This window comes from Coregonus clupeaformis, chromosome 13 (assembly GCF_020615455.1).
Source record: "Coregonus clupeaformis isolate EN_2021a chromosome 13, ASM2061545v1, whole genome shotgun sequence".
Classification (NCBI taxonomy): domain Eukaryota; kingdom Metazoa; phylum Chordata; class Actinopteri; order Salmoniformes; family Salmonidae; genus Coregonus; species Coregonus clupeaformis.
In genome coordinates this window covers 43338371-43362743 of record NC_059204.1, presented here as the reverse complement: position 1 = coordinate 43362743, position 24373 = coordinate 43338371, and the positions used below count along the sequence as shown (strand labels likewise).

The window sequence follows — 24373 nt, the reverse complement described above, 5'->3', positions numbered from 1 at the left end:
ACAGTACAGTACAGTATAGCACATTATAGACGTCTATGGTTTGGTCAAATAGATGTCAATGTTTGGGCTCTTGGAGGGTTGGAGCCCCCCTGCTGGCTATGCATCTCAATTCTCTACACTTTTTCCTGAAGTGTGCACTTGTCGATTACCCACATGGTGGTCCTCTGTAGCTCAGTTGGTAGAGCATGGCGCATGCAACTTTAAAATGGAAATAGCCTCAATGGCGCTGCCTGCCCGTGCTGTCACAAACGCCATAATAGCACAGATACAAAGATGAGACCTCTATATATCTCTATGAAGTCAATTGTTTCCGTTGTGACTGTTTCGGTTTGGACATCTTTGACTTAATTTGGACTTTAAATAATTCCCATAGCTAAAATAGGCTGGCTATCTTTCATTTGGACAGATGTACATCCCAGTAAACATACAGTGGGGAGAACAAGTATTTGATACACTGCCGATTTTGCAGGTTTTCCTACTTACAAAGCATGTAGAGGTCTGTAATTTTTATCATAGGTACACTTCAACTGTGAGAGACGGAATCTAAAACAAAAATCCAGAAAATCACATTGTATGATTTTTAAGTAATTAATTTGCATTTTATTGCATGACATAATTATTTGATCACCTACCAACCAGTAAGAATTCCGGTTCTCACAGACCTGTTAGTTTTTCTTTAAGAAGCCCTCCTGTTCTCCACTCATGACCTGTATTAACTGCACCTGTTTGAACTTGTTACCTGTATAAAAGACACCTGTCCACACACTCAATCAAACAGACTCCAACCTCTCCACAATGGCCAAGACCAGAGAGCTGTGTAAGGACATCAGGGATCAAATTGTAGACCTGCACAAGGCTGGGATGGGCTACAGGACAATAGGCAAGCAGCTTGGTGAGAAGGCAACAACTGTTGGCGCAATTATTAGAAAATGGAAGAAGTTCAAGATGACGGTCAAACACCCTCGGTCTGGGGCTCCATGCAAGATCTCACCTCGTGGGGCATCAATGATCATGAGGAAGGTGAGGGATCAGCCCAGAACTACACGGCAGGACCTGGTCATTGACCTGAAGAGAGCTGGGACCACAGTCTCAAAGAAAACCATTAGTAACACACTACGCCGTCATGGATTAAAATCCTGCAGCGCATGCAAGGTCCCCCTGCTCAAGCCAGCGCATTTCCAGGCCCGTCTGAAGTTTGCCAATGACCATCTGGATGATCCAGAGGAGGAATGGGAGAAGGTCATGTGGTCTGATGAGACAAAAATAGAGCTTTTTGGTCTAAACTCCACTCGCCGTGTTTGGAGGAAGAAGAAGGATGAGTACAACCCCAAGAACACCATCCCAACCGTGAAGCATGGAGGTGGAAACATCATTCTTTGGGGATACTTTTCTGCAAAGGGGACAGAACGACTGCACCGTATTGAGGGGAGGATGGATGGGGCCATGTATCGCAAGATCTTGGCCAACAACCTCCTTCCCTCAGTAAGAGCATTGAAGATGGGTCGTGGCTGGGTCTTCCAGCATGACAACAACCCGAAACACACAGCCAGGGCAACTAAGGAGTGGCTCCGTAAGAAGCATCTCAAGGTCCTGGAGTGGCCTAGCCAGTCTCCAGACCTGAACCCAATAGAAAATCTTTGGAGGGAGCTGAAAGTCTGTATTGCCCAGCGACAGCCCCGAAACCTGAAGGATCTGGAGAAGGTCTGTATGGAGGAGTGGGCCAAAATCCCTGCTGCAGGGTGTGCAAACCTGGTCAAGACCTACAGGAAATGTATGATCTCTGTAATTGCAAACAAAGGTTTCTGTACCAAATATTAAGTTCTGCTTTTCTGATGTATCAAATACTTATGTCATGCAATAAAATGCAAATTAATTACTTAAAAATCATACAATGTGATTTTCTGGATCTTCTCACAGTTGAAGTGTATCTATGATAAAAATTACAGACCTCTACATGCTTTGTAAGTAGGAAAACCTGCAAAATCGGCAGTGTATCAAATACTTGTTCTCCCCACTGTATATATTTAGTCCTAAAACCGTACTTTAAATATTTATTGATATAAAAATTAGGGCTGTCCTGAAGAAAAAAATATATTCGACCAAGGGTCGTCTGTTCTTTCAACCAATCGATTGGTCAACATTTTAAAACGTGTATTTTTCCATATATAGACACATCCTATGAGTTTTAATCAAATCAACTATATGCACTGAGCTTGTCTGATGCTTTAAGCGAACTGTTTGATTACATAATTAAGACACACAAATGACTAGAGGGAGTCCGACCGCAATTGATTTGATTGTGCCAAGCCTGGCTCAGACTTGCTGCGCTGTGTTTTAAAAAAAAACAGCGAGTGACTGTTTGACTAGCACCCGTTGTCTCTCTCTCCTCTCTGCTGCAGCGACCACCACAGAACATCAACAGTGTGTATCGCACTGTCAATGTTGCTGAAGCTGCAACATAATTATAGCCACATTTCTGACTGAAAAGTTATGTTACCAAAATCCCTAATTTGTTAAGGAAAAAACATTCCCTATTCCCTCAACCCTTGCTCTCTTTACATGGCACATATATGCATCGCATGCACGTGATCAATAGGGCCTGACCTGTAGCATATCATAATCACATCAATAAATTGGTTATAACAAACTCTGAACACCGTAACACATGTGACAGCAAAATGGATGCAGAGGACATGACAAATAAACTCTCGAAACGGGGGAATGTTTACTGGTTGCTCAGGAGGTAAAGGGGAAGTCAGATGTGTGGAATACATTTGACTAGTGGTGGAAAATACTGGAGATCAAGAAAAAGAAGGTAAGGAGCAAGTGCTGCGTGCATATTATGTGTGCCAAATAGATGCTGTTAGATTACATTATAATTTGTCTGACCGTTTGGAACAATGTAAACGTAACTTTTTTGTTTTTTTGTAAAGCCTTTATTACAGCAATGACTAAAAACAGTCACAATCATTCGTGAATGCAATTTCCGAAATGGAATGGTTTAGGCCTATTTATTGTTTACGCTAATTATTCAATGGTCACTTTGTTATTTTATTTTAGAACTAAAATGCTTGATTACATTTCACATCATGAATGACTCTTATGCTGTGTGATGACATGAACGAACAAATGATTGATTGATACAGTAGCCTATATAAGTATTGAAATACAGGCCTAAGTAAGTTACGGTATCAAGACTAAACAGGATGCGCTCTTAGGCCTACAGCTCGATGGTGGTTATACAAGGATACTACTATACAAAGCCTACTAATGATAACGACATTTCTTCTTATTATAATGATGATCATAATAATAATTGTAATAATAACAATAAGAAGGAGATCAAGAAAAAGTAGGATTATTATTATTATTATAAATACACTTTTTCGGACAATTTAGAACAGTGTAAACAACACTAAATAAATTATGAATAATACCAGAGAGGCGGGTCTAAAAAAGTGTAAAGCCTTTATTACAGCATAGCAAAGATTAAAAACAGCCAAATCTGTGAAATTGCTTTATCCAACATTTTGCCGTTGCATGAGGCTTGGTGCTCACGGAATCAGGAGGCTATTAAACAAACACTCAAACTGGCAACAGAAGAAGGATCTGTCTTATTTCTGTAGATACACTACATGACCAAAAGTATGTGGACAACTGCTCGACGAACATCTCATTCCAAAATCATGGGCATTAATATGGAGTTGGCATTAATATGGAGCTATAACAGCCTCCACTCTTCTGGGAAGGCTTTCCACTACATATTGGAACATTGCTGCTGGGACTTGCTTCCATTCAGCCACAAGAGCATAAGTGAGGTTGGGCACTGATGTTGGGCGATTAGGCCTGGCTCGCAGTCTGCGTTCCAATTCATCCCAAAGGTGTTTGATGGGGTTGAGGTCAGGGCTCGGTGCAGGCCAGTTAAGTTCTTCCACACCGATCTTGACCAACCATTTCTGTATGGATCTTGCTTTGTGCATGGGGGCATTATGATGCTGAATCAGGAAAGGGCCTTCCCCAAACTGTTGCCACAAAGTTGGAAGCACAAAATCGTCTAGAATGTCATTGTATGCTGTAGCGTTAAGATTTCCCTTCACTGGAACTAAGGGGCCTAGCCCAAACCATGAAAAACAGCCCTAGACCATTATTCCTCCTCCACCAAACGTTACAGTTGGCACTATGCATTGGGGCAGGTAGCGTTCTCCTGGCATCCGCCAAACCCAGATTCATCCATCGGACTGCCAGATGGTGAAGCGTGATTCATCACTCCAGAGAACGCGTTTCCACTGTTCCAGAGTCCAATGGCGGCGAGCTTTACACCACTCCAGCCGACACTTGGCATTGCGCATGGTGATTTTAGGCTTGTGTGTGGCTGCTCAGCCATGGAAACCCATTTCATGAAGCTCCCGACTAACTGTTCTTGTGCTGATGTTGCTTCTAGAGGCAGTTTGGAACAGAGTGAGTGTTGCAACCGAGGACAGATTATTTTTCCGCGCTACATGCTTCAGCACTCGGCGGTCCCGTTCTGTGATCTTGTGTGGCCTACCACTTTGCGGCTGAGCTGTTGTTTCTCCTAGACGTTTCCACTTCACAATAACAGAACTTACAGTTGACCGGGGAAGCTCTAGCAGGGCAGAAATTTGACGAACTGACTTGTTGGAAAGGTGGCATCGTATGACGGTGCCATGTTGAAAGCCCTAATGGTGGCGCTCTAAACATATGCATATTCCTATAGGAACATTGCTTGTGCAACGTGTCTTACAGGAATTATATACATATGAGGAGAAAGCTGAAGTCTCTACCTTTGATGTAAATATATCCCCTGTCTGATTCCCATTTCATCGACTAGACAGCAGTAGGAGATCACATGATGTCTCTGGGATTCTTATGGCATTGCCAGCAGTAAGATTTGAGTTCGATTTCCAAAAAGACAAGGACTGTAGCTTTCAAATGATATGTCACTTTCTATTTTTTGACCCAAAGAATGGGGGGAGTACCACCAAAAAAATCGCCGGTCCAAAACAACCATTCAGAGTTTAACAGACACAATTACTTTGTACAATATTAATTAAACAATATGTTTGTTGTTGCCTTGGATTGAATTAGAACATATCATGATATAAATTAATGTCCTAAGTTTGGAGACCTAACTGTTTATTTAAATAGTTTTTTGGGGTGGGACTACAATTTGCACCACTTCTGTAGAATCACCTATATACACCCATTAATGTGCTGTAGTATTAATGTACTGTAAGGTGACTGCGTTCATGTTGGTACTCATGTCAGTAGTGTCCTTTGGCTGTATGCCCATGATCTTTACTGTAGCCTCTATATTCTCCTTGTCTTAGAGCTTAGCTCTCAGCATCTCTCCCTAGCCACAGATCTGACCCGCTTGCTTACAGCTCCACTAGGGTCGGACAGGCTTCCTGTGTAGATTAAGACACAACTAATTTCTCAAACCTGGATTGAGGTATGTTTTCCGAGCAATTTCTCACGCCGGCTCCGCAATGTCTTAATCTACACAGGAAGCCTGTCCGACCCTAGCGGAGCTGTAAGCAAGCGGGACAGATCTACGGGTTACATCTCTCCCATAGCAGAGCAGGGCAATGAAAGAGAGCAGAGAGTCAAACTGTCCAATGTGGATGTGTTGTTGTATAACACAATTAGTTGTTCCTGCTCGGTGAGATGTAGGCTATTTGTGTAAGTAACACCTTGTGTGTGTGCCCAGTTTGACAGTAGCATTGGGGGATGTATTCGCTTGTGATTGTCTGTGTGTCCTTCTTTAAAGGGGGAGATGTGTGGACGCAGTGAGTAATGAGTGTGTCCTACCTTGGGAGATGTATGTGCATAGCGTGTAGTGATAATGTGTGTGTCCTACCTTGGGAGATGTATGTGCATAGCGTGTAGTGATAATGTGTGTGTCCTACCTTGGGAGATGTATGTGCATAGCGTGTAGTGATAATGTGTGTGTCCTACCTTGGGAGATGTATGTGCATAGCGTGTAGTGATAATGTGTGTGTCCTACCTTGGGAGATGTATGTGCATAGCGTGTAGTGATAATGTGTGTGTCCTACCTTGGGAGATGTATGTGCATAGCGTGTAGTGATAATGTGTGTGTCCTACCTTGGGAGATGTATGTGCATAGCGTGTAGTGATAATGTGTGTGTCCTACCTTGGGAGATGTATGTGCATAGCGTGTAGTGATAATGTGTGTGTCCTACCTTGGGAGATGTATGTGCATAGCGTGTAGTGATAATGTGTGTGTCCTACCTTGGGAGATGTATGTGCATAGCGTGTAGTGATAATGTGTGTGTCCTACCTTGGGAGATGTATGTGCATAGCGTGTAGTGATAATGTGTGTGTCCTACCTTGATAGGGGAGATATGTGTGTGTGGCGTGTAGCCGTGCATTGCCTCCATGGCGGCAAGGTTCTTGTCACTCATGTGAAGCATCTCAGCGCTTTTCCCTTGACCCAGATGGGCTGGACTGTGCTCCAAGGGGGGCGTCTCCTCATCCTGGTACCGGTACTTCTACAGAGAGATAGAGAGGGGAAGAGAAAAGAGGAGAGAGAGAGAAGTGGGGGAGGAAGAGAGAGAAGGAGAGAAAGGGGGGGTGGGTTAATGCTATTAGGTATCACATATCAGGGGTAGATCGTGTTAACAACAGTTATCATTTCAATGCAGACACTGTGCCTGTGGGACAAAACAGAGCCTACATCTCAGCAAAATGAAGCTCATATCCATGTCAACTTTCTGTGCTTCTGTGGTTGTTACTTTTAATGCACCAACCAAGAAAGGGCATTAGCAATGAGTTTTTAACTCAATCCCCTAAAGGAGGCAGTGTGGCTCCAATGTGGTTCCATTCACTGTATGCACAAAAATAACAAAAACAGTTGTAGCAAACTGTCACGCCCTGGCTCTGGGGACTCTGAAATGTTGAGCCAGGGTGTGTAGTTTCTGTGTTTTATTTTCTATGTTGATGTTCTAGATCGTTTTGATCTATGTTGGCCAGGGTGGTTCCCAATCAGAGGCAGCTGTATCTCGTTGTCTCTGATTGGGAACCATACTTAGGCAGCCTGTTTGGCACTAGTCAGTGTGGGATCTTGTTCCGTTAAGGTTTGTTTTGTGTAACCTAGGACTTCACGTTTCGTTTGTTTGTTGTTTTGTCGTGAGTTTAGTACTTAATAAAATGTACGCTTATCACGCTGCGCCTTGGTCCATATCTTCCATAAACGATCGTGACAGAAGATCCCACCAAAAGAGGACCAAGCAGCGTGTCCAGGAACAGACAGCCTGGACCTGGGAGGAGATCCTGGACGGGAAGGGATCCTGGACTTGGGAGGAGATTCAGGCCGGAATGGATCGCCGTCCTTGGGAGGAGACTGTGGAGGCGCGCTATAGAGAGGAGCAGCGGCAACGCAGAGGGCACCGGCCGAGGAGGAAGCCCGAGAGACAGCCCCAATAAAAAAAATTTGGGGGGCTAAAGGGTGGTTGGCGGAGCCTAGGGTTATAGCAGAGCCAACTCCCGTACTCAGGCTAGGAAGCGTGTGACTGGGCAGGCTCCGTGTTATGCGGAGCCACGTACTGTGCCGCGAGTGTTCCGGCACAGTCCTGTACGTCCTGTGCTAGCACCACGCACGTGTCGTGCAAAGATGGGCATTCAGCCAGGACGGGGTGTGCCGGCTCAACGCTCGTGGTCTCCAGTACGCCTCCTCGGTCCCGTATATCCTGCGCCAGTGCCACGTGCTGTAGCGCCAGTACGAGTGCACAGCCCCGTACGTCCTGTGCTGATGCCTCACACGTATTGTGTGGAAGTAGGCATTCAGCCAGGACGGGTTGTGTCAGCTCTCCGCTCCAGACCTCCAGTCCGCCTCCACAGTCCTCCCGGCCCGTTCCGGCTCCCCGCACCAAGCCAGTGGTGCGTGTTCCCAGTCCGGCCCGGCCTGTTCCTGCTCCCCGCACCAAGCCAGTGGTGCGTGTTCCCAGTCCGGTCCGGCCTGTTCCTGCCCTTCGCACCAAGCCAGTGGTGCGTGTCGCCAGCCCGGTCCGGCCTGTTCCTGCTCCCCGCACCAAGCCAGTGGTGCGCGTCGTCAGCCCGGTCCGGCCCGTTCCTGCTCCCCGCACCAAGCCAGTGGTGCGCGTCGTCAGCACGGTCCGGCCCGTTCCTGCTCCCCGCACCAAGCCAATGGTGCGCGTCGTCAGCCCGGTCCGGCACGTTCCTGCTCCCCGCACCAAGCCAGTGGTGCGTGTGTCCAGTCCGGCACGGCCCGTGCTCCACTCCGGAGCCAGAGCAATCCGCTCCACCGGGGTCCGGTCCAACTCCAGTCAGCGGATCCACTCCGGAGCCAGAGCAATCCGCTCCACCGGTGTCCAGTCCAGCTCCGGCCAGCGGCTCCAGTCCGGAGCCTGTACGGTTTGATCCACCGTCGTCGGTTCCAGCTCCAGTCAGCGGTGCCAGACCAGATCAGGGGCGCAACGGGGAGGTGGAGAGAAAGTGGTGGTCACGCCCGGAGCCGGATCCGCCTCCGAGGCGGAATGCCCACCCGGCCCCTACCCTGTTGTGTTTGTGTGGTGCGGTCGCAGTCCGCGCCTTTGGGGGGGGTACTGTCACACCCTGGCTCTGGGGACTCTGAAATGTTGAGCCAGGGTGTGTAGTTTCTGTGTTTTTATTTTCTATGTTGATGTTCTAGATCGTTTAGATCTATGTTGGCCAGGGTGGTTCCCAATCAGAGGCAGCTGTATCTCGTTGTCTCTGATTGGGGACCATACTTAGGCAGCCTGTTTGGCACTAGTCAGTGTGGGATCTTGTTCCGTTAAGGTTTGTTTTGTGTAACCTAGGACTTCACGTTTCGTTTGTTTGTTGTTTTGTCGTGAGTTTAGTACTTAATCAAATGTACGCTTATCACGCTGCGCCTTGGTCCGTATCTTCCATAAACGATCGTAACACAAACCCACAAGTGCATCTGAAGGCGGTTTTTGGACAGAAAACGGGGCCCTAAATGGGTCTACTGTGAAGTGAATCTAAGGCCATTATCCTCCACCACCAAATGGAGCAACACTACAGCAGCCCATGACTCATACCTACCCAGCAAGCTAACACACTGTTAGTAACCAATAACCCTAGCTACTCCCCTACTGATATCCAACACCTGGGAAACCTTCCAACAACTAGCCCACTGTGCTAGCCACACACTGTGGCCTACACTCAGGTAATGACACAGAGAGCTGCAAAAGTGCATGCAATGTTTTAACACAAACACAGCACAAGAAGGCATCATAAAGCCAATCTGCTGGAGCGACCTAAGGGTTATTGTTTATGTTTGTGTAACCAGTCCACAGCTAACCCCTGACTAGCCTAACTCCCTGGCTGTGTACACTTACACTACAGTCTGCCGTACTGCCGTCAGATGAGCCTCTACCTATCCTCAGAACCTAGAAGATTCTTGGGGTTAACTGAGTGTCGCCTGCCTGCCTGGTGGCCTAAGATTGAGTGTGGCATTAGGATTGGTATCACGGTGATACCATCCCCCCTCCTCTTTTTGGAGGCAGCCAGACGGGTCGGCGAGGGAGGTGCAGCACTGAGGAGAGGACTGGTCTCAGATCAGCTGCCTAGCAACCGGAGCAGAACAGAAAGTGCCTAGCAGTGCCAGAGCAGGGGGCAGTCAGCACTGCTGCTGGATCACATTACACTGAGACAGCAAGACCACAAAACACACAGGGAGAGAGAGGGGGAAAGAGATGAGAGGAAGAGAGATGGGGAGAGATGGGTAGGGGGATAAGGGGAGAGTTTCATAGAGGGAAGAGGAGAAATTAGAAAGAGAGGGGGGAGGGGGTTAGAGAGAGAAGAGGAGAAATGAGAAAGAGAGGGGGGAGGGGGGAGGGGGTTTGAGAGAGAGAAGAGGAGAAATGAGAAAGAGAGTGGGGAGGGGGTTTGAGAGAGAGAAGAGGAGAAATGAGAAAGAGAGGGGGGAGGGGGTTTGAGAGAGAGAAGAGGAGAAATTAGAAAGAGAGGGGGGAGGGGGTTTGAGAGATGGAAGAGGAGAAATGGGAGAGGGTCAAGATAGAGGGGGAAAGGGAGAAAAAGAACAACAGTGGGAGGGGTGGAGGAGAGAGCAAGGATGACAATGTGTTTCAAGACTCCTCCAACAATAGATGAACTAACAGAGACAAGGAGAAATGGGGAGAGTCAAAATGTTAGAAAACATTCCTTTTTTTAATCAGAGGAAAGTAGGCAGACAAGAAAATGTATCTACTTTGGATGTGACAATGTATGTTACAGTAACATACACTGCTAGTTAGATGTAATGTAATTGTATACCAATTAATGCTTACTCTTAACTCAAGATAATGGAAGATAATTCAATCAATGAAATCTCTCATGTGTGGTTTTAAGGGACAGTCCATCCAGAACAGCTGCTGGGCAGGCCAAGATAGCCTACACACAACACAGCGGCTCTCAATTCAATCACTACCGGTCATCTCCATAAAGAGATTACACAGACAAAACATCAAGACAACAAACATATTTGGAATAATTTGGGGTTATTAAGAGAATGTGAACCATATGTTCTACTGTATGTGGCTTTACATAAGTCCAGGGCTTCACTCCATTTGTTCAACTGACCCTTTGGCATGTCTAGTTTTAGTCGTCCACTCATTGGCTGGGATTCAACCCAGCAAGTATACACAGTAATGGAATGGGGCTTGTGCAAAAGTAACACCAAGCCAGCCAGCAGGTAGGATAGAAAAGGCCAGGAAGAGAGGGAAGGAGAGAAGAGAGGAGAGAGGGAATGAGAGAAGAGAGGAGAGAGGGAATGAGAGAAGAGAGGAGAGAGGGAAGGAGAGAAGAGAGGAGAGAGGGAAGGAGAGGGAAGGAGAGGGAAGGAGAGGAGAGATGAGATAGAGGGAAGGAGAGAAGAGAATAGAGGAGAGAGGAGAGGAGAGAAGAGAAGAGAGGAGAGAGGGAAGGAGAGGGAAGGAGAGAAGAGAGGAGAGAGGGAAGGAGAGAAGAGAAGAGAGGAGAGAGGGAAGGAGAGGGAAGGAGAGAAGAGAGGAGAGAGGGAAGGAGAGAAGAGAAGAGAGGAGAGAGGGAAGGAGAGGGAAGGGGAGAAGAGAGGAGAGAGGGAAGGAGAGAAGAGAGGAGAGAGAGGGAAGGAGAGAAAGGAGGAGAGAAGAGAGGAGAGAGAGGGAAGGAGAGAAAAGAGGAGAGAAGAGAGGAGAGAAGAGAGGAGAGAAGAGAGGAGAGAGGGGGAAGGAGGGGAGATAGTAAAGAGAGGATATTGAATTGACTATCATACAGTTACTCTGCTGAATACACCAGCCATTCCCAGCTCCAGTGCATGATGGTAGATACAGTAGATCATTCAGAGTGGAAGAGGTCCAGTACTGAATTCAACAGAAGACAACATAAGCAGCAGCATAAATGGGTCAGCTTGATCTAGGGGAAAGTGTGTTAGTGAAACTACTAAGCTACAAAAACAAATACTGTGCCTTCTTCACCCTGATGCCGAAACATTGGTGATTTCTTACCCAATAAATTACTGGGAGTTTATACATAGAGTGTGCGACTCTCTTTATTTGTTTTTGTAGCTTACAGTTTATTCACCGTTGGTAAGCACCTCTACACTGAATGGTGTTCTCTGGGTGTGCGCCAGCTCATGCTTTTTATTAGTGAAACTACTAAGCCAGCTAGCTGTCTGAAGTGCAAAACCCCCAGAATAGAACTCTCTGAATAAACTGAGCACTTACAAGACAACACCCATTTACAGTTCTACAGAGAACTGCAGGATCTGACTCATATGATTCATGGACATCTGAGTCTTTGTTGGGGCAAGCAGGTGAGGAGTATTACAGGTTTATTGATTGTGTGATTGGCTGGTTGGCAGTGAGTGACAGCAGGTCCTTGGGTTCCTGTGAATAGCCCAGTGACCTGGGCAGTGTTCCGGTAAAGAGCTCATGAGTAAATTCCCTGGGTGTGCTGAGCATTGATCTCCACGTTGGGTCGAAACAGTCTTTAATCATTCATGACTGGGATAGTTAGCCTCAACTTTAACTGTTATCCTCAAAGACCCCCCCTCCCTCTCAACTAGAACAGCCACTAAAGCCAGGTCACACTAAATACAACTTTAAAGTTTTGATGATGGATCTAGGAAAAACAAACATCTCTTACATGCTCTGCTGAGTTCATTTTAGAAAATTGAATATTTATACATAGTACCAATAGGAGTAATACACCACAGCAAAGTGCACGACAGAACTTCGTCAATCACTCTCTTCCACGTGAAAACCAGAGGTTTCAATAATAGCGGAGTAAATAGCACTATTATGACTGCCAGGTAGTGAGTTGAATGTGCGTATCTGAGGTTAATACAGGACATCATCACCATGGAGATCACCTAGTTGAGCAGTATAGAGAAAATATTATAACATAGCATATACAGTGGAACAATATCCTAGTCCAGTAGTACCCACGAAGTAGGCAGGAAATGGACCTATTTCCAGCATGTGAAACAGGAAGAACAATACATCATGCTAAGACTGAAACCAAGTGCTGGCCAACTATCTCTCCTTTATATAAAAGTGTCTGTCTATGAGTAAGTGCATGTCAGTACTTCCATTTTGATTTTCAATACACTTCAAATGATTGGTACGCTCCAACAAGTCTCACCAGTGCCTCATGTTAACATGGTGATCTGAGTAGAAGGGGAGGAGGGGACATATTGCTATTTGTAGTGGCTTTGGAGTGGAGTCTGTTTGAGTGTGGGTGTGGAGCTGTGGACCAGGATGGTGTTGAGGGAGGGAGGGAGAGAGAGGGCAGTAGTGTCTGGTGCTGAAGGGAGGTGAGAGGAGGTGAAGTGGAGGTGCATCCTGGGTCTCATGGGGGAACCCAAGGATCTGTATACGTCAGAGACCACAGAAACAGCCCCGTCAATCTGTGGGCCAGAGAGAAACCCACTTTCACACAGAGCACTGTGGCCAGATCAAGGAGGGAGTCCTAGGCACCTTGCTAGTGGACACAGCATGGCCATTTGGCAGAGCCACAGAAGAAATGGTTGGCTAGATACAGCTAACAGACTGGGAGGAAAACAGGCAGAAGACCCATTCCATGCCATGTGGAAAGAGACAGAGCAAGCTGTCAGGCCGGAAACACCTGAAAATGGGAGGGGGTGAAGGAGGGGAAAAAGTGGATGGGTGGGTGAGGCAATCAAACCTACAGATAAGGCCATATGACAACCCCAGTTTTATAAGTAAGTGTTTTTGAAAGCATTATAGAAAGCAATAAAAGCCCAGTGCAGTCAAAAACATGATTTTCCTGTGTTTTATATACTGTGTATTTCCACAGTATGAGGTTGGCATAACACTGTGAAATTGTGAAAATGATGATGCCATTTTAGTGTAAATACTTTTGGTGGGATGGAGTTTTGGCTTGCCTGGCGACATCACCAGGCAGTATAAGTTAATAGACCAATAACAAAGAGAGTTTAAAACCTCTGTCATTAACAGCTAGTTTTCAGGTTACATATTCCTCCCATTAGGCTCATTCAATTAGGCCCCTCACTCAGATCACTCCCAGACAGTTCTAGCAACATTCTTGCTTGAGAAATTGCTCTTTGTTTTGACCTTTTTAATTGAAAAAAATAACATTAAGGTACTTAATTTTCACCCAGAAATGACTTGATATTGAGATAAAAGCAGCTGCATTGGGCCTTTAACTTATATACTTTGGCTGTGGTTGCCCAACTGGAAACACACATACCTAGCCCACCACTGGGTGACAAATCTACTGGTTCTACAGACCTTCTAAAGACCTCAGAATCAGACAACTTTTCAATGATCTCACTCCAAAATACCTTTTGCCTACCAAGGCTGATGGCATTAATACAATCACTGTCTCCATGACATTAATTTGCAGTGGCACCATTCCTTACACTAGTGATTCACAACAGACACAGCCCCTACCAATTAGTAGCCTATATGGACTGCTGGGTGTTATCAAAGCGAAGGCCCTTAGCGATTTATCCCAAGGTCACAAACAGCTCTCTCAGATTATAAGAATAACAAGCTATATCTGTATGCATCTCTTTGTTAGGAAGCAAAACACAGAGCTCCTGACCCACAGCTGCATAGTAAAGCAGAACAATGCTCTTGCTGGTTTAAACCCTGCCCATTGTCCTAAACAGCACAACTGTGAAGTATAATGTGAATTGTTCATTGATGGTCTTTATAAGATAATCAAATGGTACAATCTATGTAACATGCATGGGCTGGCTCAGATAGGCTATGCCGGTTGATATTCCATGGAAATGGCCTATGGAAATGAAACATCTAAATGTCGGCATGCAAACGGTGACCACGGTGTTGATCTGAACATACAGTACTGTATATGAGGCGTGATTAATCCATATGCGTAGGCCTGTAACACCAGGAAACACATGTAACACATATTGCCAGCAGATTGTCCCATTTCAAAGCTCCAGATAATCTGCGATTGAGATCATAATGGGAAAGTGAAAACACAACAGTAACCTAAATGTAAGGTAGTGGGTTATCTTTGGGAAATGATCACAATGCTCAGTCAGCAATTTCATTGTGTCAACAGAATGGTTTAGGCTTGTATAGTATCTTGAACACAAACTGCGAACATGCTCACGCACAAATACACACACCGACACACGCGCGCGCACTATGGTATCTCATTCATCTTTTTAAGTCAGCTCGTCATCTCCTCGCTTTCTCTCCATCAACGTAATAGCGTCGCTACAACAACTGTTACACCGAACCCGATCTAAGCTTACCTTGCAACCGAACATGAGGGAAAGAGTCCGTTTGCTACAGATGACCTTACACTGACACATCACCGGCGAGAGGCACTTTAGATTCCTAACAGGCGGAGACATCAGTTCAACAACCATATACCAGACCACACCGGTCCACCACCAAAGCCGCGATGCTGGAGAAGAGGGAGGGTCGAAGAGCGGTAGTCGATGCAGGTGACTAGGCTATGCACGGTTGGTAGGCTACCCGAAGACGTGCTAGACTACTCAACGTTGAAATCCGATGTTCAACTCAGAAATAACTTTAAGTTCACGAACATGAATTATGGATTGTAGCTTGGACACTGGACAGATGTTAAGGTTGAAATGCTGTTGTTCCCTCATGTTCCTTCTATTCAAGTGTTACAAGAACACCATAATTCATGATTTGCACAAGTCTTCATCCACATCGGCCTCTCTCTCTCTCTCTCTCTCTCTCTCTCTCTCTCTCTCTCTCTCTCTCCTCCCCTCTCTATCCACCGTAAGGTTTGGATTTCATGCGCAATTCTAATTGGAACGTGTAGGGTCTGCGTCTGAGAAGCAAGACAAAAGTTATGCTATAGGCTCCCACGCGGACATAGGCTATCGATAATTACATTTACATTACATTTTAGTCATTTAGCAGACGCTCTTATCCAGAGCGACTTACAGTTAGTGAGTGCATACATTTTCATGCACGATTGATATTGGACGGTATAGGTTACTTTTATCAAAACATGCACACAAGCGAAAACAGTAAATTATTTACTATCATGAGCTGACGTTTCCACATCATAGTCTCCTCACACTGTCTGCTGTTCATGCTCACACCAACTCTGCAGCGATCATACAAGCTCTATTGTGCATATGGTGTGCTAATGGCGCCCCCCCATGGACCAATGGAAAAGTGTCTGCAAGGAACTGTCCATGGTCCTGAAATGTGAATAAAGCTTCAACACAGCAGTGGCCAGCAACACGCTCTTTTTAGCGCGCAACTGCGGTCACACCTGTAGGCTATGTCAGCATGCGGCGGTATGTTTAGCACTGAAAGACCCGTCTTAAAACAATCTAAAATATGATCAAACATGCAGAGACACACTCACACATACAAGGTCATCCAAGGTCTTAGTATCATTGTGTGACAGAGCCTCCATATTCTATGCTCTTTAGAAAGCACTTAGCAGAGGCCTAGCTAAAACACATAGGAAAGACTATAGGCTCTACCTCTTCTGGTAAAGAATAATTGTCCGGATTAGGCCTAGTATGCCCCCACTCCCCCCACCCCCCATCTCTCTCTCTCTCTCTCTCTCTCTCTCTCTCTCTCTCTCTCTCTCTCTCTCTCTCTCTCCCTCTCCCTCTCTCTCTCTCTCTCTCTCTCTCTCTCTCTCTCTCTCTCTCTCTCTCTCTCTCTCTCTCTCTCTCTCTCTCTCTCTCTCTCTCTCTCTCTCTCTCACACACACACACACACACACGCAAACACACATAACACTAAAATGATTGGAATCAAACGGTTCAAGTGGTTCTCAGAGTATTAGCTGGGTGTTATCATAGTTTCTTGAGGGGGTAGGTGCTGGCTGACTGCGTCCACAAGGTGGAGCGAGAGAAGCAGGTGGACTAAATATTGTGCATTCATCTCAGGACCGACTGCGGCGCGGGGCTCCACGTTCTGGAATGACGTCAATGTTAAATGGAACAGATGCAACCGTTCGAGACACACAGGGTGTACAAGGATAAAATACCCTTTTCATGTCATTCCAAAAACCTTGTCTCCCCCCTTTAATAAGATTCAGTCAAGTAAAGTGTTACGAACATTACCATTTGCGTATATGGGCTGTCATTATTCCAAGAGGAAGTTCAACATTTCCAGTTTATGTGAAATATCCTGAATTCCATTTTACGTGCTGCCTTGCAATCCAAGGAGACCACAGTGGTTCATAAACTAGCAAATCAATTGTGTACACACCAAAGTTACTCCATGCGGCTCTTTATCCGATCAATACCAAACCATACATTTGAAAACCTTGCCTGGGAGCAAACACTTAGATCTGAGGGAACTCAATGTCTGAAACAAGAAAGCTCACTGTAAATATTCAGTTTAATAAAACATTGAAACCACATGTCATTATTTGCCCACAAATAATATAATGGAACAAAGCAGGAAGTAGAAAAGAAAAACAAGTAGAAAAAAAGAAATAATAATAATAATATATAAATATATATATATATGCATGTATGTGTGTGTGAGAGAGAGACAGAGAGAGAGAGAGAGAGAGAGAGAGAGTGAAAATGGTTGTGATTCTATCTGTTTCTGCATTATGCGTTATTGTGTGTAGATGAGTATGCTGTGCTTTGCAGCCTCACAACACGGTTTCCATGGATATTTTGTTTTAAAATAGCGCTTCGACCTTGGTTGCGGTATACCAAACATTGTGGAGGCAGTACTTTAATAAAAGACTCAGATATATCCGGACAAATACAGGGTGAGAAACAATGTAAAGATTGCATTGATAGATGCATACTGCCAAAAGCTGTTAGTCACAACAACCCAATGAAAATAATCACTGATTGTTTAATACACATTCAAGAGAACATATACATGATCCATATTAGAAGAAACTAGAGTCCTGCCAAACAGTGCTATCCAAAACACTAATAGCCCATTTAAAGAGACTCTGGAAAACAGTGTTGGTTATGGACATATACCATGATGTAGTCAATGTCTGGCGTCTCATATGGCTAGCCACAGACAGTGTGGGCCCTAGCTGCCACGGTCATAGCAGCCTGTATGTGGGGCTGGCCTGCCCCTCAGTGGGCTCAGGCAGTACTACTTTCTAGCTCTCACGTCACATGGGACTCTGCTTGGATATACGATCAATAATGCACATTTTTAAACGTTTCTCTGGATCTTAAAGAGGTTTCTGTTTAGTCATCAATACCCCCCATTTTCTAAAACAGAACTCACAAAACCACTCAACTACTGTCCACCACTGCTACATTGAGAGTTGACATTGTGTAATATTAAGTTTTACATCTCACTGATGTGTTGTGTATCAGTGATTTTCGTATCCCAGCAGCACATTGTGTAGTGGTGAAATTCACATCCCAGCTCTGCACTGCATTGGGTGAACAAGCACACAGAAGAGAGAGGAAACCCCACAAGAACCAGAGCGTTTCCATGACAACATCTGCAGGGGGCGGGGATCCCCCATCGAATAGTCCATTGGCTAGCTGGCTGATGGTCAGGTCGCCATGTTCCTCTAAAGGATGGCTGCACACATCCTCATGAACTCTCCTATATAGCCTCCTACAGTGTACAGTCAGTCCTCATGAACTCTCCTACACAGCCTCCTACAGTGTACAGTCAGTCCTCATGAACTCTCCTATACAGCTTCCTACAGTGTACAGTCAGTCCTCATGAACTCTCCTATACAGCCTTTTACAGTGTACAGTAAGTCCTCATGAACTCTCCGATACAGCCTCCTACAGTGTACAGTCAGTCCTCATGAACTCTCCTATACAGCCTTCTACAGTGTAAGTCCTCATGAACTCTCCGATACAGCCTCCTACAGTGTACAGTCAGTCCTCATGAACTCTCCGATACAGCCTCCTACAGTGTACAGTGAGGCCATAGGTCTCCATCCTCCTGCGACACTGGCTGTCACTGGATTCCACTTGACTGAAACACCTGTCCTGTGTGTTATAGTCTCCTCTCTTTCATGATTTGATGTGACTTAGGGTTGATTAAGGCACACCATTCAAATAACACGGGAGATATGTTGTTATTGTAGTTAAATGACAAAATAATAATTGTAGGTTACAGTCACTCCTGACCCATAGACTACAAAATAAAAAACTGATTAACCAATTTAGGAATTTGGGTGAATTATCCCTTTATTGGTAGGGCTGGTTAAGGGTAATCTAAACTGTTGTAACATTGTTCCAAGCAGGGAAGTGTTGAGACTCATTACTGGGTCCCCCCCCTACATGGCTTGTACTCCTGAGTGGCGCAGTGGTCTAAGGCACTGCATCGCAGTGCTAACTGTGCCACTAGAGATCCTGGTTCAAATCCAGGCTCTGTCGCAGCTGGCCGCGACCGGGAGACTCATGGGTGGCGCACAATTGGCCCAGGGTAGGGGAGGGAATGGCCAGCAGGGATGTAGCTCAGTTGATAGAGCATGGTGTTTGCAACGCCAGGGTTGTGGGTTCGATTCCCACGGGGGGCCAGTATAAAAAAATAATATGTATTCACTAACTGTAAGTCGCTCTGGATAAGAGCGTCTGCTAAAATGTAAATGCTTGGACCAACAGACAGACTCCTCAGTCCCCCCAGGATTACTGGATACAATGGCCTCGACTGTTTTACAGGGTTAACTAACCCTGGATAACTTCAAGCTAACTAACCCTGGATAAATTCAAGCTAACTAACCCTGTATAAATTCAAGCTAACTAACCCTGGATAAATATAAGCCTTGATTGTAATAGGGTTTTCTTTTTTCTCTCATCACAAAATGTTTAGTGGACCATTTAGATCAAAGTGGGAATGGGATTTTGGCTGGTATAAGACTCTCTGTATTCAGTTTTTATGTAAATGTGATTACTACTGTGTACTACTACTGTTATTGTCTCAGTGGAAGGTCAGATGAAAGCACTATGTATGGTATAAAAAACTCAACAACAGTTCTGAGGTAACATCAATAGAATCCCGGCATAACAGCTCTTGCAGATTATCAGATATACATGTTATGAAACCCATCGAGAGGCACTATCTGAAAAGACCTGTTGAGAGAATGTTACCTGATGCTACCTGTTAAAGACCTACAGCAACAGTGCTGGACAACCTGAAAAGGAAAAGCCTCATCAGAGACCCACAGGACTTCACATGTTTCTTCCAACTCAACGCCAGCACGACTAACACACCTGATTCAATCCTAATCAATGGCTTGTTGAATCTGGTGTGCTACAGTGCTGGGCTGGAACAGTAACGTCCAATCCTGGGGGTCTCTGTGAACAGATTGGTAAACACTAACATTACAGGAAAATATCACAGCACATGTATGTCTTCTACTTTTTCCCTCTCCTTCAGGAATTCTGCCAAACAGTGGGAAGGCCAGAGACCTGCTGCCTCTTTAAAGGTCAACAGATGTTTGGCCACTTAACACAAAGGTCATCTATACGTAACCCTTTTTTAAACCTTATGTCCTGTATTTCCATAGAAAAAGTAACTACTGTAGGTTCTCCACATTAATTACATCCACATTGCATAAATTACCATAAACTATGTGTTATGCCTATGCCATCAATGCATGCATATTACAGCTATATATATATAGCATTGTGTGTTGGTGCAAACAAATTACTTCTGCTTTCAGACCACAGATGACAGCCCATGTGACCAAGGCCCCTGTTACCCATGTGACAAAACAATACGTCCCCTTCACCCTGACGCACACACACACACACACACACACACACACACACACACACACACACACACACACACACACACACACACACACACACACACACACACACACACACACACACACACACACACACACACACACACACACATACACACACACATACACACACACACACACACACACGAGCAAAGACATTCATAAAATCCTGTCTGTTGGTTTCTGCTCTTAAGTGCATTTTTCAGTCATGCTAAATGCACCTACATGCATTAGGGATATGGTTTCATCAGGGCCACTTGTAGTGGAGTGAACAGTTACTGGGTCTGATATTCCTCCCTTAGCCCCGTTCTGTCTCCCCCTACCTCTCTATGACCACTGAGACCTGGACATACAATGACCTGACACACATGTCACCTTGTCACACCACTCCAGACTAGACACACACCACCCTGAGACACAACAAACACAGTGAGACGGACACACACAGACACAAACACACACACAGCTCTGAGCCTGTGCGTCTGTCGACATTAAGTAATGGTCAGACAGCTCAGGCCCTGTTTGTGTCCACTCAGCTTATTAAGCTTGGAGGAGACCTGGGCTCCCAGGAACCAATCAATGCTCTCATGTTCCCATTTATGCACTTACACACACATACACACACACACACACACACACACACACACACACACACACACACACACACACACACACACACACACACACACACACACACACACACACACACACACACACACACACACACACACACACACACACACACACACACTCATACTGTAAATAGAAACAATATACACACACACACACTGTACAGACTAACAACCTTCCAAACACACCCAAACAAATATTATCTAACGCAAAAACAGAGGGAGTATATCAAAGGCATGTATATCCATGTACTCCTGTATTCAACAAGTCTACTAAAACCACTCTCAATATGCACTTACTCTGACACAGACCCACATGTGCCAGGACGCGTTCATACGCTCTAACACAAATCCCCACCCTCCCTTACACACACATACGTATGCCTGCATAACTATAAATCTAAGGAACACACCCAAACACAGCATGCTCGACATACCACAAAAACAGAGTTTCTACCTCCAGCTCCTATCAGTGCTAAGCTATAGAGGAATAGACAGACAGACAGATTGACCCCAGTCTCCCACAGCAACTACCCACTCATCAACAACACTTTGACCCGACATGCCAGACACAGACGAGAGAGGAATGAGGGGGAAGAACAACAGACACAGAGAGAGGTAAATCTACCTACCACACACGAGCAGAGGGAAGGGAGCTTAGTGCGGCCCTTCATGAGCGAGAGACACAGAAAAACAGCCTCTCAGACACCCGCAGTAAAGGAGGGATGGAGGGATGGGGAGAGAGATGGGAGACTGTGGATGGGTAGGGGTGAAATGAAACAGAGAAAAAGGGGAGGGGAAGAGACGGAGGGGGAAGGGGGTTGTCGTAGCAGATGAGGAGAGAGAGTTCTTCCTGGAAGACAGAGTTGGTGTTGGGTATGTCTCGGTGTTAAGGCTAGGGTTTGAATAGAGAGAGCTGGCGGACTGATCCAGCCGTGACTCACAAAATTTCTTTGTCACAGCCAGTGAGGGGAGAGAGAGAGAGAGAGAGAGAGAGAGAGAGAGAGAGAGAGAGAGAGAGAGAGAGAGAGAGAGAGAGAGAGAGAGAGAGAGAGAGAGAGATGAGAGAGAGAGAAAAGAGAGAGAGAGAGAGAGAGAGAGAGAGAGAGAGAAAGAGAGAGAGAGTGTAGACCTCACCTACGCTTTTTGCATGTATTTTCTGCTCTTCTAGTCAAACATACAGTACTGTTTATACCCTCTTTCTCTCTCCCTCTCTCTCTCTCTCTCTCTCTCTCTCAATCTCTCATCTCTCTCTCTCTCTCTCTCTCTCTCTCTCTCTCTCTCTCTCTCTCTCTCTGACACAGACAAACGCCTCCCCCTTTCCTTCCTCATTTGGATTCCTCCTATATGACTCAGGTCTGAGACAGCGGTGGGAATTGAGAGTGGAGGAACACTGTATTGGACTGTGATATTGTTGCAGCTTTTTCAAATGAGGACACATGGAATCCAACCAAAATATTTGTCATTTGAGAAAGCACTGTGCAGGGTCAATTATAGCTGCTTAATAGCCAACTGTGTTCTGGCAGCACTTGGAGTACACATTATAATGAACATGATGTGGAGCTACCTAAGCAACAGTAGTTGTAGTAGGCCAACTCATCTGCAACTCAAATGACCTATTGGCTGGTCCAATTCCAAAATAACCTATAGCCACAGAACAAAAATTGTTTTCTTTGCCTTTGGAATAATCTATGCTTTAGTACCGTAACCTAGAATGTAAAATTCCTATTTGCCAAATGTATTCACAATCCTCAAACCAGATGTGCAAACAGTCTTACACAAAGCACTGACACACACACACTTACCCCATCAGACATGCCACCAGGGGTCTTTTCACAGTCCCCAGGTCCAGAACAAATTCAAGGAAACGTACAGTATTATACAGAGCCATGAGTGCACGGAACTCCCTTCCATCTAATATAGCGCAAGTGAACAGCAAACCTGGTTTCAAAAAAACAAATTAAGCAACACCTCACGGCACAACGCCTCTCCCCCATGTGACCTACTTGTTGTGTGTATGTACTGACATGTAAGTGTAACTGATAGATGCACACACACACTACACGTTAATGTTTTTAAATGTATGTAAATTGTAAAGTATTTTGTCTGTAATGTCTTTTCGTTATATGTCGGACCCCAGTAAGACTAGCTGTTGCCATTGGCGTCGGCTAATGGGGGCATCCTAATAAATGAAAATCAAATCAAAGAGAGTTAAAATGCAGTGAATTATGAATGTCATGATATGAGCTATCTGCTGATGACATCCAAACAGAATATTAGTTTACAGTGATTTAATTAGTATAAAAATCTAAATATTACTATCTTCAACCATCATACCTAGCATACATGGACATACCCCATTTACACCTGGTGGTCATGACCACACCTGGCCATCAAGGGTGTCCAAAATAATCTCATGTATCTGCATTGAGATTTCATTAACCTTATTAGACAGGTTCACCGTCTCATGCCCAATAGAAATGTGATAGAACACAGTGTTGCAGGCCGTTTGGTGAACATTCTACCTGATGTGTCGACACTTGGCCTCATTATTCTGAGCCCTGAGCCCTATCTGGGTCACATCATCTATCCACACCTGCCCACTATGGATGGTTGTCACTGGATGTGGCCACAGAGCATGTCATCCAACTACATTCATACCAAAGCTACGTAACATGATGTTATTTTAACAGTAGGTAGCTCTGACCCCACTGGACTTAGGCTCCATTGGACTGGGTTGCTGGATGTGTTTTGATAGTAGCTGAGGTTGGGCTGAGAGCCCCCTTGTATTAGATGGAGGGTATTTGGACAAACATTTTCTGTATCTATAACTAAAGCTAATTGACAGCCATCTAGTAATTTTCATCGACACGGTACTCAAGAAATGAAGAACATTTTACATTTACATTTTAGTCATTTAGCAGACGCTCTTATCCAGAGCGACTCACACAGAACATCTGCATCATATACAATGCGTGAATACTACCATGTAAAAACTGATGACTTTTCCTATTCTCTGCATTCACAGGCATTCTCTGCTACCGCCTATGCAGAGGTTACCCTCCTACCTGCACACTCCGGATTTCATACCATCAACACTCATCAATGTCTCACACACTCTCTGTCTATCACACTTTCTCTCCCTCTCTCCCTCTCTCTCACTCCCATACCCTTTCACTCTCTTGGTCTCTCAGCCCCTCTCTCATTTCTCCTTCTCTCTCCTTTCATCTCTATTCTCTTCATGATACCCTGCCATGTTGTCATGGCAACAATCGAGCTCTGATAGCTTGGTTGCTAGGCAACTAACATCACCCATAAGAGGAACATGAAGATACAGAGTCAGAAACAAACAAACCACTCAAATGTAGTGTACTGTGTGTGTGTGCGTGCGTGTGCGTGTGTGTGTGTGTACTGCGTGTGTACACGTGAGTACGTGTGTATGTTTATGCCTTCATATAATCAGTTCATTAATCTGTAATATTTTTATCTCTATT

The 24373-nt window shown here is 45.2% G+C and overlaps 1 protein-coding gene across 4 annotated transcripts in view; it reads right to left on the bottom strand.

The window, feature by feature from the left end:
- Window positions 1-24373, bottom strand: part of LOC121579527 (disks large homolog 4-like) — a 96677-nt gene that overhangs the window by 58613 nt on the left and 13691 nt on the right. Inside the window, exons 1-2 of one of the 4 annotated variants that reach the window (XM_045224448.1) lie at window positions 21512-21737; window positions 6369-6530 (exon numbers count right to left, since the gene is read on the bottom strand). In XM_045224448.1, coding sequence (XP_045080383.1) covers window positions 6369-6530; window positions 21512-21553 — 204 coding nt within the window. In that variant the 5' untranslated portion in view covers window positions 21554-21737. Of the gene's footprint in view, window positions 1-6368; window positions 6531-14794; window positions 15209-21511; window positions 21738-24373 lie in introns of those variants that run through there. The other 3 variants (XM_045224447.1, XM_045224446.1, XM_045224449.1) reach the window with 3 other exon arrangements.